Genomic DNA, 17,270 nt, shown 5'->3' with positions numbered 1-17,270 from the left:
ATGTGCAGTCGCGCACAAAAACAGGAACGGACAACTTCTATTGCCAGTGCCAAAAGATGTAGTTTATTTAATTATACAGATAAGTGCACAGCTCATGACGCGTTTCGGGCCGCTTATATATTCATTCGCTTCTTTGTTTACCGATGAGCTGTTCCAGAATTCAGCAGCAATGCCAATTTGTCCATCGCCTGGTATATTGTAAATTGAGAATCGCTTTATCCAAACTGTTCATGCCTCTATTCCTTACACCAGTGAACAATTATTATAACACTGCAAGCATCCGCCAAACTTCATTACTACATCCTTTGATGGGTAAAAAAGTACAGAGCATAGGTGAATTTATGATGCTATTGCACTGATTAAAACACGTCTTCTAAATGTAACCATCAATTACTGCTTCATTTTCAAACCTTTAGACCTACCTAGTAATGCCAGCAATCCCATTACTGTAAGCACCGGTTTTCTTGCCATTTGAATGTGCGGTGGTTTGGTGTCATTCATCTGAAATCTTGCAGTTAGTGTCCTCTGGGTAAAGTAATGAGGGTAATAGCTCATAAAGGCATTATCATTACTCAGCAATGTGTACTTAAAACTGCTGCTGGAATTTGAAATCAGAATATTTTGGTGCTGGGCAATTACCTGCAAAAAAAACAAACATTTTCAGCTGACAGTGAAATAGACTGAAAGTACATTCTTAATACACTGGCAAACAATGCAGAATAATGCAAACCCATTGCCACTCATTGTGGAACACAGAGAAATGACTCGAAGGTGGCTCGGTCATGCTTGGACTGTGGAGGATAAAAATATTTCCAGGGGTAGATAATGCATTAGGTAGGATCATCCATCGGCAGGTGCTACTGAGGCAATTTACCAATTCACCATTGTCCATTTTCGGGAAGAAAGGGGTAAGGCTAGCTAGCAACTTGACTGCCCCACTCCACCAAACTACCACACGAGACCAGAGCAGGCATGACTGTGCTAAATATGCCACACATCTCCCCGTACTGCTGTTTACTATGTAAAGAGTATTGGGGCCTTTGGAGTGGCAGGGGAGAGGGGAGGAACAGAGCAGTGGTATTGGTGAAGGTTGTTGTGGAAAGTGGCCATACTTGATATTAGGAGATTCCCCATCCCTGATGGTGACCTTGTGGGGATTGGCAATATCTAGTACTGAGCATACAAAGGCTGGCATTACTGGTTACTGGGTATGTGGACATAAACAATATCAACTTTATCTGGAAAAAAGACTCCTAAATCTATATAAAATGTAATTTAAATCTTATCAATTTTGACCAAAGCTATTCATTTAATGTGCATAGAAATTCTTTCTTTTACAATTGTTTTCTTAAAATGTTATTGAGAAGAATACTCAACCCTGTGTATACTAGCTTTTAAATCCAGCACATTCGGACTCACCTTTGCAGAGACCGTGGTAACAAATATCATGAGGATGAAGCTAGTGCCTGTTGATGAGAATACCATTTTAGAATTAAAGCCAGGTCTGGTGGATTAGTGGACTAATGCGTCCACTGTAGAGGCCTGTGTTCAACCTCATGGTCACAGGTTCAAATCCTGACAGGTCCACTCAGCCTTTCATCCTTCTGAAGTCGCTAATGAGTACCATTGAGTTAGGTAACAATAAACATCTGTTATTCAGCGCCAAGATACCCCTGGGTGATAGTGCACTTTACAAATACAGGTTATATTATGTTAGAAAACACAAGGAGAGCCAGCACAGGGTAAAGACTGATTTGCATATGTCTGGGTCCAAACTGGGGTGGCGAAGTGAGCTAAAGAACGATGATGGATTCAATCTGTGACTGGGGGTGAATATCTAAAATGTTTCAGCATTCTTCTATCATCTCCTAGTGTTTGCTATGTTATGTTAGAATCAGGCAAGATCCCCCTGGGAGGGAACAATATCACTACTGCCACAGCCACAGCACCTTCTCATTTAACCCAGTTTTACTTTTTTCACATGTCTCTTGAGCCAAGGCCAAGCAGGGGGATACTGGGCCCAACCGTTGGTGTTGAGGTCTTCTATTTCTGCTGTCCTATGGCTCGTCTTACTATGAGTCCTGAGCAATGTTCCCTCTAATCTTTTTCCTCTGTGTGTGGCAATGCAATGTGTGTGCACTGCAGGCAAGGCTATGGGGAGCAAAGACATCCAGCGACTCCCTATGCAAGCAATCATAAGATTGCTAGCTACAATCAGTGGTTTTCACACTCTAAAGATTGGTTTGAAATTCAGAGCTAAACACTGCATTTTGATCCACATTTGGGTACATCTACTTTTGAGGCAGTTGTTCTAATATAATTATGTCACAAACTAAAATGCTCATACTGGCAGCCACACGATGACTTGTATTATTTACAATATATATGATTTACTCTGATTAGTGCAAAATGGCCGATGAGTTTTACATCAGCACATGTTTTGCATTGCAGATAAATCAGTCAGCCAAATCAAAGATGCCTGGTCACTGCACGCTGCTTCATGCCTCCCATGCTTAATAGTCTGCTGTCAGCCTGCCTTATTGTGTTAGGGAGCATCAGATAAACTGTTCAAGAGCCTCAAACACCTCACTAAGGAAGATCTGCAAGGACCCAATAAATGTGTCACCAGCTCTGTTGACTAGACTAACGCCTGCACAGATCAAGCCCCAAGAACTTCAAAAGGTGAATAAAGTATCACCCGTCAGCGGTAGAACCATATCAACAAGAGACCACAGACCTCCACTGCATGCACTAGCATTTTAGTACATGAGGAGAAGACAGACAAAACAGCAATTGTGTATCTGCCTGAACTATTCTTTTGCTAAGAGGCATTTCTCAGAAAACACAGCTAATATTGTCCAATAATATGGGGAGGATTTTGTTTGCAGCATAGTTCCTATCTCAGGGTGACGTTGCTTTGCAAATTAGCACCTGTAAGGGTTAAGAAAAGATGAAGTTAGGGTATGAAAGGGTGATCACAGAGGAGGTTGGAGCAAAAGATATTCTGCTGGCCCAAAAAAGACTGATCTCAGCTTTCATTCGCAATTCACTCAGTTTTCATTAAATATTGTTTTTTTTACATCAAATAAAAAAAATGTATAGAATTCCATGTCAGGACCAGAGGCGAGGATTATGCTCAAAACTTCCTATATTCCTTTTCCAGCAGCTTCAACTAACAAGACAAAAAACGATCTCTCCCATGATGCACACAGTAATATCAATACACAGTCCACCAACAGGCAGTCCAGGATATCAACAAATGCGGGATTCCCCTAGAAGATTTCCTACTTCTTTTCCTGCTTCCAGCAGTTCAGTGCACACTAATTGTTTTCTCTGCTTTTTCAGGATTTAATGACATTGTGCAATTTTGTTATGCGATACTTCTATATTAATTACCCTTGTTTTGTCTAGCTTTGGAGTATGCCTCTTTGAATGTTCTTTCTGGAGCCGTGGGAGAGTTGTCATCGCTCCGCTCATGGCGCCCCTTCTAGAAAGAATCAAGCGTTGGTGTGATACGCACTAGAGTTTCCTAGAGGGCGCAAGTCAAAGCACGTCTCGCTGGTCCTTGTGGGAGCACACCCATCAGTGTTGCCAGATTGGACTGTTTCCCGCACAAATGGGTAACATTTTTAGGTCTCGGCTAGCGAAGGCTGCGCTTGCGCAGTCTCGCTTAGCAAGATTTAATGTTTTTCAGTAGTGGGGCTTAAACCCGCCCTCTTCTCCATTGGCTGGCTTCCTAAACGGAGGCCAGCCATTGGAGGAGAGGGGCGTCTGTCCATTTAAACCCCGTCTTTTTCGGATTCGGGGCGTGCTTTTTAGTTTCTTTCTCTCCTCTGGAATGTAAACATTCCAGCCAATGGGAAGAGGAGAGAAAGAAAAACCCGCCCCGAATCCGAAAATGACGCTGCGTTTCTCCGAGGCATTTCTGCTTGACCTCGGAGAAAGACGGTGGTGTTCATGGCGTCATCCCCGTCCACACGGCCCGGCTGGTGCTCGTCCCCTCTGAAGTTCTGCAGTACCGGGGGATTAGTGGGGGTTAAGTAGTGCAACGAAGATTCGCTTTGAAAACAAGAGGAGCTCGGTGTCATTTAGGAGGATGAGTTCAATAGATAGACGCTAGTGTCACAAATAACATCTCTGCGTCACTCGACTACACCCTGTATTCCGGCACCAACAAGATGAGGGGAAGCTTCGCAGATCGGGCGCCATGGGCGTGATCCCCCCCCCTGCTTGTGCGAAAGGCCAGCCCTTGCCTGCAAGAGTGGATTTCACACCTCCTTCCCGCACTGCACAGCTCTTCCGAGTTACGGTCCAACCCTGGTGAGGCGTTTGTTTGTCCAAACCCGTAGGCTGATACACACCCCTCGGGTCCAAATATTGCCCCTGGTGTCTCTGGAGCTGAGAGCTGCTACAAGTGTGCTGCTAGACACAAATGAACCGCGCGGCTGGTAACATTTTGTTTCAAGGGGATTCTGAACATCTTGTACCCGTTCGCGATTTTAATTGGCGGATCACAGATGCATCAGATGCTATGGAAATCGGGCATCAGCGCGACCCTTTGACCTGGCATCTCTCGAGAGTTCCCTCTGCGTGCGCGCTCCCGGGCATTGCTTGGATGGTGTTCTAGCTCTGCATATTTTATTAGTGGCCCTAAAAGATACCCGCTGACGCTTGAAAGAGCCGGAAAACACGGCATTTCAGAGTTTTGTAAATGTTTTCGTCCCAATTCTCTTTCCGTTCCTTCCGAGTTCTATTTCTGTCATTTGTTTCTTTTCTAATCCTATTAAATTACTGGAATTTGAATTACAAACAGGGCAGATGTTTTTTTTTTAAACACACTTCATAACTCCCGTTTAAATGTTTTGAAAATGCGAACTATGAAAACAATACACATTACATGAAAAACGAAATATGCCTCTGTGGGGTAAATAAGTGCCCATAAGTCAAAGGGATTTTCTGAGGACAGACACATGCAGCTGGGAAACACAATCATTAGCAAAGCCAATCTTCAACGGTCTGCTTTTTGGCTTCGTCAATGCATGCTTTGTCATGTTTTTTGTAAAACATTTTGCAGGGGAGGTGGCTGCTGTGCCCTTGCCAATATAACAAGCATTGAAAATGCAATAGGTCTCGCCTTTTATTAAGTTAAAGCCATTTGCTTTGCTGTACAATACCATTAGCAAAGCAAATGGCTTTAACTTGAACAAAGGCGAGACCTTGGTGGCTCTATTCGTGGGTGGCTCTGTCTGTGTGTGGGTAACTCTGTGTGTGTGTAGGTGGCTCTGTGTGGGTGGCTCTATTTGTGTGTGGGTTGCTCTATGTGAATAGCTCTGTGTAGGTGGGTCTGTGTGGGTGGCTCTGTGTGTGTGGGTGGCTTTGTGTGTGTGGCTCTGTGTGTGGGTGCAAATGCAATTGGTCTCACATTTGAGAGAGATTAAGCTATTGACATTGTAAATAACAATGCCGTTTCTTTAAATGTTTTAAAAACAAAAACCTAAACAAAAATAATGTCATGAGCAATGCCAATAGCTCTAACTTTAACAATGCCGAGACCATTGCATTGTAAATGCTTGTTCCTATTTGTGCGGAAAAAAACGACTCTGACGGATTGTGTAAAGTTGGGCGACATTTGCCCTTGTGCGCGCAATATTTCTGGTTTACGCGATGCCCAGAGAGAGGGTCTGTAACAAGGACCGTCAATTATTCATAGTGCGAACGCGCTACTTGTGACGGTTCTGCTTCTTGTTGCTGGCCTGCCCCCAGAGAGAATGGACCAATGAACTTATGATGGGCAGGCCTGTCATCATTTTAAAAATGTTTTTAAATAATTTGATTTGCCTCTAGGCCCTGGTGCGCGGTGAACTCTGAGTGCATTGGAGCTGAGAGGAGGAGTCAGGAGCGTCAAGGCAAGTACTGGTTGGCCGATCCTGCACCCTGCTTCTGACTGTTGCGTGTGGGAGTCTTTTAGTGCCGGTGTATTACGGTAGGATTAATTTAGTGGTGAAAATGTCCACTTTTCCAGCTCTGCCGCTGTCAGCTGCCCCCTCGCTTTCTGTCTCTCTCTCGCTGAAACCGTGCTTCGATAAAAGTCTCTCACCCTCGGTTTCTTCTACTTTCCTTCATTCCTTCCATTGCGAAATGGATCCAAAAAAGAAAGAAACACTTTTGTTTGATAGTGTTTCTGACATTTTCCTGTTCCAAAGGGCAGCCTCGGGACAGGGAGAACAAACAGGTACAAAATATGGAAAAAAATAACTAAAGCATCACACAGCATTAGCCAAGTGGCCAGATTGGTTTTATTAACACCCAAACACATTAGTGCCACTTTACAGAGTTTGCCAGTGAAGAGCTACTTTTGTTTTCTCGTCTTTCTTTGAACAGCATTGTTTTCCCCGGGTGGGGAAGTGCAACATTCCTGTAGGTAGTGCAATACCTGGTTGATGAGTGGAGTGGAAACCGATTATTGTGATCCTTTTCCGCTTTTTTCCTTATTTTAGTTTATAAAAAGTGTACCATGGCTCTGTGTTCAGGGATGTAGTCTTTTTAAAGCATACTGCTCACGGTTTTTAAGGATATAAGCAATGGACAGTGAAACTGGTCCCTAAGGGCTCTGTAGTCGTGATTAAAGTTTCAGGCAAAAACACTCTTGTTTTGTGAATGAGTGTAAAAGTGTTAAGGTTACCATGTTGTTCTACTTAGATTTCACATGCTTTATTTAATCTTGCATTCCATATGAGGGTTTGCGTTTTCCAGGAAGTTGTTACTTTTTTTTTCAGGCAGCATATTACTCGTGTGCATAATTTGAATTAAGTCATATCCAGGTGTATATAGCAGGGCACAATTGGGTTGTAGCTGAAGGCAGTGGGACAATATGGTGTTCAGTGGGGGATAGGATGTGGCACTACGTCAGTACTGGAGAACCAGGTTCAGCCTTCATGAACAGTCCACCAGGCCACTCTCCTGAGGGAGCACATTCCTATGGTAGACCTTAGAAGCCCTGGTGTCTTAGGAACTTGAAGGGCTGTCCACCACAATACATACTGAAGTTCAGCTACAGTTTTCTTGCAGGCAGGCCTACAAAGCAGCACACCCTAGAGCAGAGGTCTTCAAACTTTTGTCGGCTGAGCCCCCCCATCTAAACCTTTTTACACGTCGAGCCCCCCCACACCACCTGAAAAAAAAGTTCTGGAAGCTGATACTCTGCATCATTGATGGCCATTTCCTCCTGCAGAGCGCACGTCGTATAGGGCAAATAGTATTAAATAAAGTAAGAGTGTTTAGTAAACTGAAGTTTTTGTAGTGCTTGTGCTTATGAAGTTCAAATGCAAAGTCTCCAAGAAAACGTTAGCCCAAAAAATTACATTGGTGCTTTATTTTTCACATAAAACACAATATTTAGGCTAGATTAGTCAAAACACAGGTGAGGGGTTTGCTTGATTTTCTCCACAGAGACCGTCAATGTGTGGATGGATTCTTGCTTCTGCCATCCTTAGGTTGTGCTCCACTTCCAGTCTTGAGCAGTACCCGGAAACGGGAGTGCTCACAAAATGTTGTGATATATTTTTTGCTGTTTTATATAGCGCGAACATGACCCAAAGGTATCGGAGCGCCTTACAGGAGCATCTTTTACATTACACAAGCGCACATTCATTTTTAGTAAGCCCAGGGAGATTAAGTGATTTGCCCAGAATCACTGTAAGTGCAGAGTGAGCGGTGTGTTCATGTGACCGCAGGGTAAGTGGAGGGAGAACGATGTGAGTTCATGGTGAGTGGCATAGGTAAAGTGTGGTCACTGAGTGCAGGGTGAGCGGGTGATGTGAGTGCATCGTGATCAGTGTGAGTACATTGTGATCCCCATCAGTGGGGAGTGAGTGTGAAAGTGAAGGATGAGAATGAGGAGTGAGTTGTCTGAATACAGGTCGCATTCCCAGACACAGCTGAAGATATTCAGCATGTTATTGAGGGGTGGCATAGGGTTTCAGATATAAGTTACACTATTGCTTTTATGGCATTATTCAGGGTCCAGGGATCGAGGGTGGAGGAAATAAATATTGTGCTCATCCTGCAACAAACTTCCAGTCTTGCGATTAGGGTTGCTTGCTCATTATATTGATGTCCCAGACAGTACAAAAATGAGCAGTCCCATAAAGCCTATTTTCAGCACTTATCTGTGCATACTTTGAACGGAAAGCATTTTTAATTGTGTTCCAGGGCTGCATGAATGATCCATGACTGATATTAAAGGGAACAAAGATTGAAAAGTCACATTACGGATGAATACATACTATTTTATTTATCACCCTATTTAGTGTCAAGACAAGGCCTTTGCAGACTCTTTAAACAACAGATGGCTGGCATTTTTCTTTTGGTAACCCAACTTTATATTCCTTTTAATGAAATGCATTTTCACACTAAGGCAGTAAAAAGTTAAATCAAAATGTAAGAAATAGGCAGAGTGGGGGCCCAGGGGGTACTGGAACCAGAAAACAAACAGTCTCATTGATTTATATAGCGCCTACTACCCCTGACGAGGCGTCAAAGCGCTTTTTCGGTGAGTAGCATGCTGCTCCGGAACCCATAAAGGATTAGTGTTGAATTAGTATAGTGAAATATGAAAGTGATTTAAGTGGTGGATGGGTTAGTCAATTATTTGGATTCAGAAGGATAGCTGAAGGATAGAAGATGGAAAAAAGGTTTGCATTTATATAGCGCTTGTTACAGCTAATGGGGAGTTGAAGCGCTTTTTTTGGGGGGGCGCGTAGCACGCTACTCGGGAAACCCATAAAGGATTAGTGGTGAATTAGTATAGTGAAATATGAAAGTAATTTGAGTGGTGGATATATGTAACCCACCCCAAAAAATGTTTAAAGTTTAGCAGTGCTCAACTCGTATCTGGCAGGTCAATTACACAAGGTGAATAACTGGCCACACATAGGAACATGGGTGAAATATGGACACGAATGTTCAGAGTTAATTTAAGGAAGCACCAGGCTCACCTCAGCTTTGAAGCTGGGTCAAGTCCATTCACTGAGGTAGTGGAGCCTGGGTAAAGCGCTAAACATGTAGCCCTGCCCCTTTACCTGCGACATCGAAACAGTAGTAAAGGTCAAACAAAAGCCTGAACAAAAAACACTACATAAAAAGAAAAAAAAGTTACATTATTTTCGGTTTTCTCTAAAGGGATTGCTCTTCTGTTAAGCCTACAATCATGCCTTTTCATGACCGGAGCTTAGGAAGTTTTGAATGCCATTCAAATGTAAGAGGAAAGTTTAAATGGTTCGCTATCAATAGGTCAGTTTTCGGTTCGGACTACCCCCAAGTATATTTAAAAAAACCTGAACAGTTTATCAGCCATTAACCATTCTGAAATTCCCTGTCGAGGCAGCATAAAACGGGTCGCACTCAGGATGAGCATTTTGTGCTCCTTTCTTTTTCCTTTTTGCTATTTTCTGCTTTTTGTAGCCTTTTGTGTTATTTGTACCCTTCTTTGAGCTTTTTGTACCCTTCTTTAAGCTTTTTGTACTAGTTTGTGCTCTTTTGTGATCGCTTTGAGCTATTGTTTGGCTCTTTGTGCTCTGTTTCCAAGATATACATGGGTTGCACATGGTCTTTAAAGACCTGTGAAAAACTCGGGCGTGCCGGAGATAAGACTCCAGACACTGCCCACACGAAGTCTAATGGGCCTGGAAGAAAAAATGGAAGGTTAAGTGGTGCAATGGAGTGCGCGCCCCCCCTGAGGGGATCCTGCGTCCCCTCGAGGGGGGCGCACCCCAGAGTTTGAAGACCTATGCCCTAGAGCAACAGTGACTCAGTCACTGAGGTCACAAGACCCTTGAGGCCAGTCCGCCTCACCCATTGATCCCTCCATTAGTCTTGTTTCAACAGGAGCGGTGCAACTCACCAGGGATCGGCAATGCAGGATTTGCACACACACAAAACGAAGGGGCATATTAACAAGTGAATGGCGAAGCGTGGCATTAAGCAAACATTGCTAATACCACGCTCCGCCATTCTGAAAATGCAGGGATGAGCCGTATTTAAAATGGTAGGGAACATCCCTGCGTTTTCCGTAGCAGTGGCGCTAAACTCAGCTTAGCGCCAATGCAGGCACCCTTGCACCATAGTACACTAGGTTGGAGGGAATGATTGTTTATGTGCAGGAAGGTTTCCCTTCCTGCACATTAACAATCCAGAATGGCGAATTGTAACTTCTATGTGTCCTGCATTGTGCAGCACACATAGAAGTTGCAAATCATCTTTTTTTAAATGATTATGTGTAGGAAGGGACACCTTCCTGCATATGAACAATTGTTCATGGCAATTTGCTGTTTTTATGTGTGCTGCACAGTGCAGCACACATCAAAACAGCAAAAACAAGGAGAAATTAAGCATTTCTCTTTGTTTTGCCATGTAAAGTCCAGGTTTTCCCTGGTCTTAATTTTGGTACTGCCTCCTATTTACATCACCCTTGTAAATAGGGGGCAGTGTCAAAATCAATGGGTGTTGGGGCGGAAGAAAGGCAAGCCTTACAGACCCTCTTCTTGTTCAAGTCAGACAGGCAGGAGCTGGACATGCTCTAAATACGCAGACTGCTGGCTGCCTGAGCTGAATTTTACCAGGCTGAGAATTTTCACAGCCCAGTGTGCATGAACTCAGTCTGGCAAAAGTACCTCAAGGCCCTCCCCCTGGTGATGAAGGAGAGTTCCATTGATTAACTCGGACCTGGGCGCTTCAGTTTTAAGCCCTGAAGTACCCAGGGCAGAGTGTCAATCAGTGAGACCTAGTCACAGAGTGGGGTGGGGTCAGAAGTCTCACTGACCCTATCCCACTCTGTGACAAGGTTGGGACTGCTGCCTTCCAATCAGCCAATGAGGGACGGCAGCAGTACCAACCTTTGTGGGACCTCTGAGGCTTCCCTCTCGGAGAGCTGTAGTTAAGGTAAGTTTTGTGCGTTTTTTATATTTTATGCGTGGATGTATTAATGTATGTGTATCTAGCTAACACCATATAATACTCTCAAATTAATAAATGTGTTAGTGTTGTGAATGGGTGTGTGTAAGTGAGGTGTATGTGTGGCCAACCCCCCTGGTAAAATTACCATCCACCACTGCTTTCAACACAGAGATCCTTTTGTTATTTGCAGCTAATATGTCACAATCCTTCTAATATAGCACAGCGAGCTATGACCCCACATCAAGGAACTGCATGCAAACTGAAAGGCGTTACTTTAGAACCTTGTTTTTATCCTCCATCTTTTGTAATTCCAAAGTTGTTAAAAAGGGTTACTATGGATACTAAAGACTTATTAGCACACTCAACAACGGCATAGTGTTTTAATCCTGAATGTGTGCTTCTGCAGACCAAGTGCTCCTAGTATATAATGTATGATATGACTCCTACACATTGTAGCCATAATTGTGTTCAGGCAAAGTAGTGCTTTAATGTACAATTGACACTTATATAACCATCGCTTTATGCACTCTCCTAAGAGGCCAAGGATTGGATGTGCATTTAGTCTGAACACCTTAATGACCCAGTGGCAGGCACTGTGAGAAAGCAGTACCACCTTCAGCCTCGAGACTCTCAATCGTGCCCATCATAAATGTCTAATCGCAATCTGAACTCACCCTAGACCTGAAGGCGACTCATTTCACATTTGTACTCTATAAGTATGTTTTGTGAAAATAAAACTAGAGAAATTTTAGGGAGTTTGCAGTCATTGCGGAGAATTTAAAGTTAAGAGCATGAATAATTAAAGTCCTGGCTGGGCGATAGGAGTAAAGGAGCCTCATGAGAGGGCCCAGGCCAATGGTGGTATGGGAGTGGTAATGATGAAGGGGGAATGGAGCGGGATGGAATACAAACAGCATGACGGTGTCAGTAGGGTTGAGGAAGTGTGGGTGTTGAAGGTGTTGCTAAAAGTTCTGGGAAATTGGGTAATTTTCTTTTCTGCTCCAACAGCCTGGCGTTCATCCGTACCCCAAACAAACCCATGTGCTGCTTGCCAAGACTAGGAGCTTTAGTCAAACGCTTGCTGCAACACAATGGAAACAACAATGTCCTCTATACTTTTTAGTGCCTGAGTAAGTGGTCACAGTGAAGTACTTTGGAACAGTGGGCAGGGAATTGGTCAGAGTAGGTGACTGTCTCTTTTCTGGCCTCTCCTTACATTTTAACTGTAATAGTGTGGAACTCTCGCATCACTGCAGCAACCCTCAGTTTTCACACTGTTGCTTCACATTTATGTACACTAGCTTTGCATGAAAACTTTATTCAGATTTGTCTGCTGCAATGTTTATTTTTGCTGTTGTCCCATACTGTCATTGTAAAGGAGTTTTTTGTTGTTAAATATCTTCAGACAAGTACATAGAATGTTAAGACGTGCCAAACAAGTTTTAATACAATGGGACGTTTCTTAATATGTAGATCATTGTGTGGTGTTAATTCTGCATAACCATTTCAGTATTCTTTTTTGGAGCCTTATTGTTGAAATAGCATTGAAATAACTATTCATAGACATAAAGTGGTTTATAATCTCTTTTTGTAAAGGTAATTCATGAATGCCAGGTTCGGTTTTGGTTCTGTGGTACAAGAACTACAAGATGAAAAGTCAAAGTGGTGACTGGTCTTGAAAATGAGTTATTAACACCGATGCACAGTTAACCTCCTCCCACTATCTGTATATTGAATAGAATTTAGGTTTGTCCTTAAAATGTTTTCTGAAGACTACTCTAGCAAAATTTGAGTTTCAACTTTGGGCTGGTTTTTGGGCTGACACTGGTCTGCGTCGGGCTGAATTTGAGCTTATACTTGAGCGTCTTTGGGCTTGGGACGGGTCGCAAAATCTAGCAACACTGACACCCATCAGTGTAAAGGGCAACGAGGGCTTCGACACAAAGCACCCCGTGGAAGCAGCACAGTTTGAGCCACCTGGAATCTGGACACCTGTGGAGTCACAGTTCTGTACTTTTCTTGATTGCTCAGCCTGAGCCCGCATGCAGTGGGTCTGTATGTCTTCGTAAGGGCCGATATTGCAGGAATTTACACCTTCCCTCTCGGCTGGCAGGGGCAGGCCCAGGCATCCCAGACACCTAAGTAAGCAGGGTGAGTGACCCCAGTGCAGAGGCCCGACGTTATTCAATGCGCTCAGTGTGCCCAAATGCATAACTCTCTAGTTGCCCAAAATGAAGACTCGGGCTGCCCAAAATCACACACGCTCAGCGCAAATACAATATTAGATACTTACTTGGTGTTACCAAGCCTCAGGCTGCTGAAAATGTTAAACCTTAGTGGAGAGCTCTAGAATTACTACCTGTAAGCCTTTCAATTGTGGTTTTTGCCCTAAAAACATATTACTCACACCACTTTGGTACAATGAAGGTGGACAATAAAGAGGAAGAGTCTCTGCAGGTCCTGCCCCTCGATGATAAATTTTGTAAAGCAGTAGATACTTCCATTCACCAAGCAGTGACAGCGCCCATGGGCCTCTTTGAGCGCCGCATTATGGAAATGGCCAACTCTTGCCAGAATTTCCAGTCCCAGCCGGCGCTCCTACCTTCCACGAAGTGCATTCTATAGCGCAAGGGCAACTCGGGAACAGACCTGGGGGCTTTGGAGTGCTTGAAGAAAGGTTTTAGGGCCCGGCCAGACGCAAGGTGGGACAGCCTGTTGGACATAGCTAATGTATTCCTCCAAGGGCTCGATGCAGAGGAGGATGACTCCCTGGGAACTCAAATGACGAAGCCGGCCCTTTCAGGCTGTGATGCCCTAGCCTGGTACCGACCCCTGTGGGTACGGAGAACGACCCAGAGGACGCCTCTGACATGTTAGTCCATGAGAACTTGATACATGCCTGCTAGGCAGAGTGGGCTCCTTCCAACAAAGTCTCTAAGTATGTTGCAGGGTGCCTCCATAAGCACCTAGAAAAGGAGGTCATAGCCTGCAGCAGAGCAGAATGCCCTTGCCCCGCCCTACCGGGCAAGTAACGCCAGTAACACCAGAAATTGAACAGAGAATGGCAGCTTTCCTCCTGAAATATATCAGGGAGTCAAAGAAGGGAACTTATTGTTCCTGGAATTCTTGCCACAATCAATTGTTAGATATTTCTGGCCCTATTACCAAGATTCTAGAACTGGCAGAGTAGTCCAAAGCACAAGGCATTCCCCTTTCCCCAGAAAGAATCTCCAATTGGGCACAGAGCGCTGTCGTTTTTCTCAGAAATGCTATTTGCGTTCTCTCAAGCAAGAGGTGTTGCTCCCTCCTCCTGAAAGTGGATTCCAAATTGGGAGACCTGGCTTCCTCCGAAGGCTGGTGCGGTGGCTCAGGACGGGCTCTTCGGGGACCTGTTTATCAAGGAGCTGAGCAAATCTGTGGGCTCATTTACCTCCTTGGATAAAGTGAACGCCTCCATAATCGATTTTTCATCCTCAAATTTTTGTTGGGGACCAGACGTGGCAGAGGACGCTTGGCCAGCCGGTTCTTCACCCAAAGCCCTCAAAGAGGGCTGAAGACCCCAAGACTCATAGAAGCAGGGAGAATTCTTCAAGACACAGAGGGACCACCGTGGTCATGGTGGTAAAGGCGCCTCCAGAGGGCAGTTCCATGCCACAACAGGTGTGACTTTCCCTGTTCTAAAGGTGGGTGGCAGGTTTGTGCATTTCAAAAACAAATGGGGGAGAAATACTTCAGACGCATGGGTCTTTCAGACCATCAAAACTTTTCATATAGAGTTCTACGAATCTCCGATTCAAGAATCCCGACCTCGTCCGCTGTTTTTTGCAGAAGATTAAGTAACCTTGATAGATCAAGAGGTGACGGACTTACTCCAAAAAGACTCCTGTCTCCACCCCATGGGTTTCCTCAGAAACGTTTTTCTAGTTGACAAGACGGATGGTGGCCAACGGGCAGTAATAAACCTCAGAGGATTCAATCATTGGTTGGTCTAAAACCACTTCAAATTGGAGGGAATCGATCTTCTGCGGATTCTACAACTGCCCGATGACTGGATGGTGTGCCTGGATTTATAAGACACATACCTGGCACTCCCCATTTTTGCCCCACACTGCAGTTTCCTGTAGTTCAGGTGGAAGGACCAGGTGTACGAGTTCACCACTCTGCCTTTTGGTCTGTCCTCGGCCCCCTGGTGCTTCACCAAGGCCCTCAAACCAGTTGTGGAGATCTTAAGGGCGAAGAGCTTCCGCCTCATCCTTTACCTCAACAACTTTTCCTTTTGGTTCAGTGTCCATCAAGACCATCGCAGCAGTTACAGCTGGCAGCCGATCTGCTGCAGAACCTAGGCTTTGTGATTAACGCCAAGAAGTCTCTCCTGTTACCGTCCAAACAGGTGAATTTCCCCAGATTCGTCATAGACTCAGTGGCGTGGACTTTGAGCTTTCCTTCCCGGAAAGTAGTCAAGATCTGCAAGAAGCTGAAACGGATGCTGGAACGTTCCACTTCTTCGGTAAGACAGGTAGCTCAGATGGTAGGCCTTCTGTCATGATCAATTCAGGTGATCTTCCTGGGTCCGCTCCATTACAGAGCCTTGCAATGCCTTAAAGTTTTCCACCTTCATTGGGGGATGCAGTAGTCAGACCAGGTACCTCTAACGGACAAGGTGAGGGGGGAAAGGAGATGGTGGCTGGACCATATGGAGGCATGGAAACGGCCGGGCCATCTTCAGCTCTGACCCAGACATCGTGATAGAATCCAATGCCAGCAAGTCCGGGTGGGTGGCTCGATGTGCGACTTCATTTCTGGAGGAAAATGGTCCGCAGATGAGCGTCACCTTCACATCAACTGTCTAGAACTGATGGTCGTTTGCCAGTCAATGTTTGATGAAGGACAAGGTTTCATGTAGCGTCCTCCTAATGATGGAGAATGTAGCCGCAGTACACTTTATAAACCATCTTGGGGGGAGCAAATGCAAGATATTGGCTGATCTGCCCAAGGATTTTTGGACTTTCTGCCTATCCCACAATTATTATTATTATTATTATAAGGATTTATATAGCGCAGATTAAAAAAAATCGAAAACTGTAACCCTACGGGTATCCAGGCGCTCTGACCAGACAAGATGTTTTATCGCACGAGAGGACAAGTTGGAGACTTTACGCTGCTGGGAACAACCAGGTTTTGAGGCTCCTTCTAAATTCTATCAAAGACTGCGTTTGCCTGAGGGCTGGTGGGAGTTCATTCCAGCTTTGGGCTCCGACCACCCTGAATGCCCTCCCTCCTAATCTTGCCCGTTTAAAACTGGGCTGTACCAGCAGATTGGCCTTGGATGACCGCAGCTGCCTTAATGGGGAATACCAGGCAAATCTTTCCTGGAGTGGGATCGGGCCTAGTCCATGGATTGCCTTGTGCACCAGGCACAGAGATTTGAAAAGGACTCTTTCTTTAACGGGTAACCAATGTAGATCTCTGAGTGCCTGGGTGGAGGAGGAGTCAAACTTACGACCAAGTGCCAGCCTGGCAGCAGCTGACTGAACTCTCTGTAGCCCCTGCAGAATGTATTGGGGGGCTCCGAGATACAGAGAGTTGCAGTAATCCAGCCTGCTGAGGATAATGCTTCTTACGACCGTGTTACGGGAATCTGCAGGCAACAATGGGAGGACACGGCGTAGAAGTCGCAGTAGACCAAAGCAGGTACTGGAAGTTTTGCTAGCCTGTGAAGCCAGCTGAAGGTTGTTATCGAACAAGACCCCTAGGTTCCGTACAGTGCTAGCTGGTGTCAGTGGAGCTGAATCCGGGGCGATTCTGAAGTCCACCGGAGGATGTTGAATCAGTCTTGTTGGTGCAAAAAGCAACAGTTCTGTTTTGTCTCCGTTGAACTGCAGACAGTTTCTCCGTAGCCAGTCCGTTGTCTGCCTCATGCAATTTTGGAACTGCTCCAGAGAGACTGCCTGTTTGCCTTCCAAGGAGAAGGCCAGTTGGGTGTCGTCAGCATAATTGATCAGCTCCACCCCAAACGCTTTAATGATGGAAAATAGCGGTTGTAAGTATACATTAAATAGGATGGGGCTGATACTCGAGCCCTGTGGAACTCCGAAGTCCACTGGTGTGGTCTCTGAGATGAAAGAACCCATGGTCACCCTTTGGTGTCTTCCCGTTAGATAAGAACGCAACCACTGTAGTGCTTGACCTCCAACCCCAACCTCCGTCAGCCGTCCCAGCAGCGTTTCATGACTCACGGTATCGAATGCGGCTGACAAATCTAGGAGCACCAAAACAGCGGTGCTCCCTGTGTCAGCCCGCATCCGCAACGTGTCCAG

The 17,270-nt window shown here is 45.0% G+C and overlaps 1 protein-coding gene across 1 annotated transcript in view; it reads right to left on the bottom strand.

Moving 5' to 3' along the window:
* IDUA (alpha-L-iduronidase) overlaps positions 1–17,270 on the bottom strand; it is a 1,533,398-nt gene that overhangs the window by 428,298 nt on the left and 1,087,830 nt on the right. The window contains exon 8 of the mRNA XM_085640933.1: positions 423–639. Within this exon, the coding sequence (XP_085497059.1) occupies positions 423–639 (217 nt within the window). The remainder of the gene's footprint in view (positions 1–422; positions 640–17,270) is intronic.

This window comes from Triturus cristatus, chromosome 2_2 (genome assembly GCF_964204655.1).
Source record: "Triturus cristatus chromosome 2_2, aTriCri1.1, whole genome shotgun sequence".
Lineage (NCBI taxonomy): Eukaryota > Metazoa > Chordata > Amphibia > Caudata > Salamandridae > Triturus > Triturus cristatus.
Note: the sequence above shows the minus strand (reverse complement) of the source record. Positions and strands in the feature narration are given on the sequence as shown.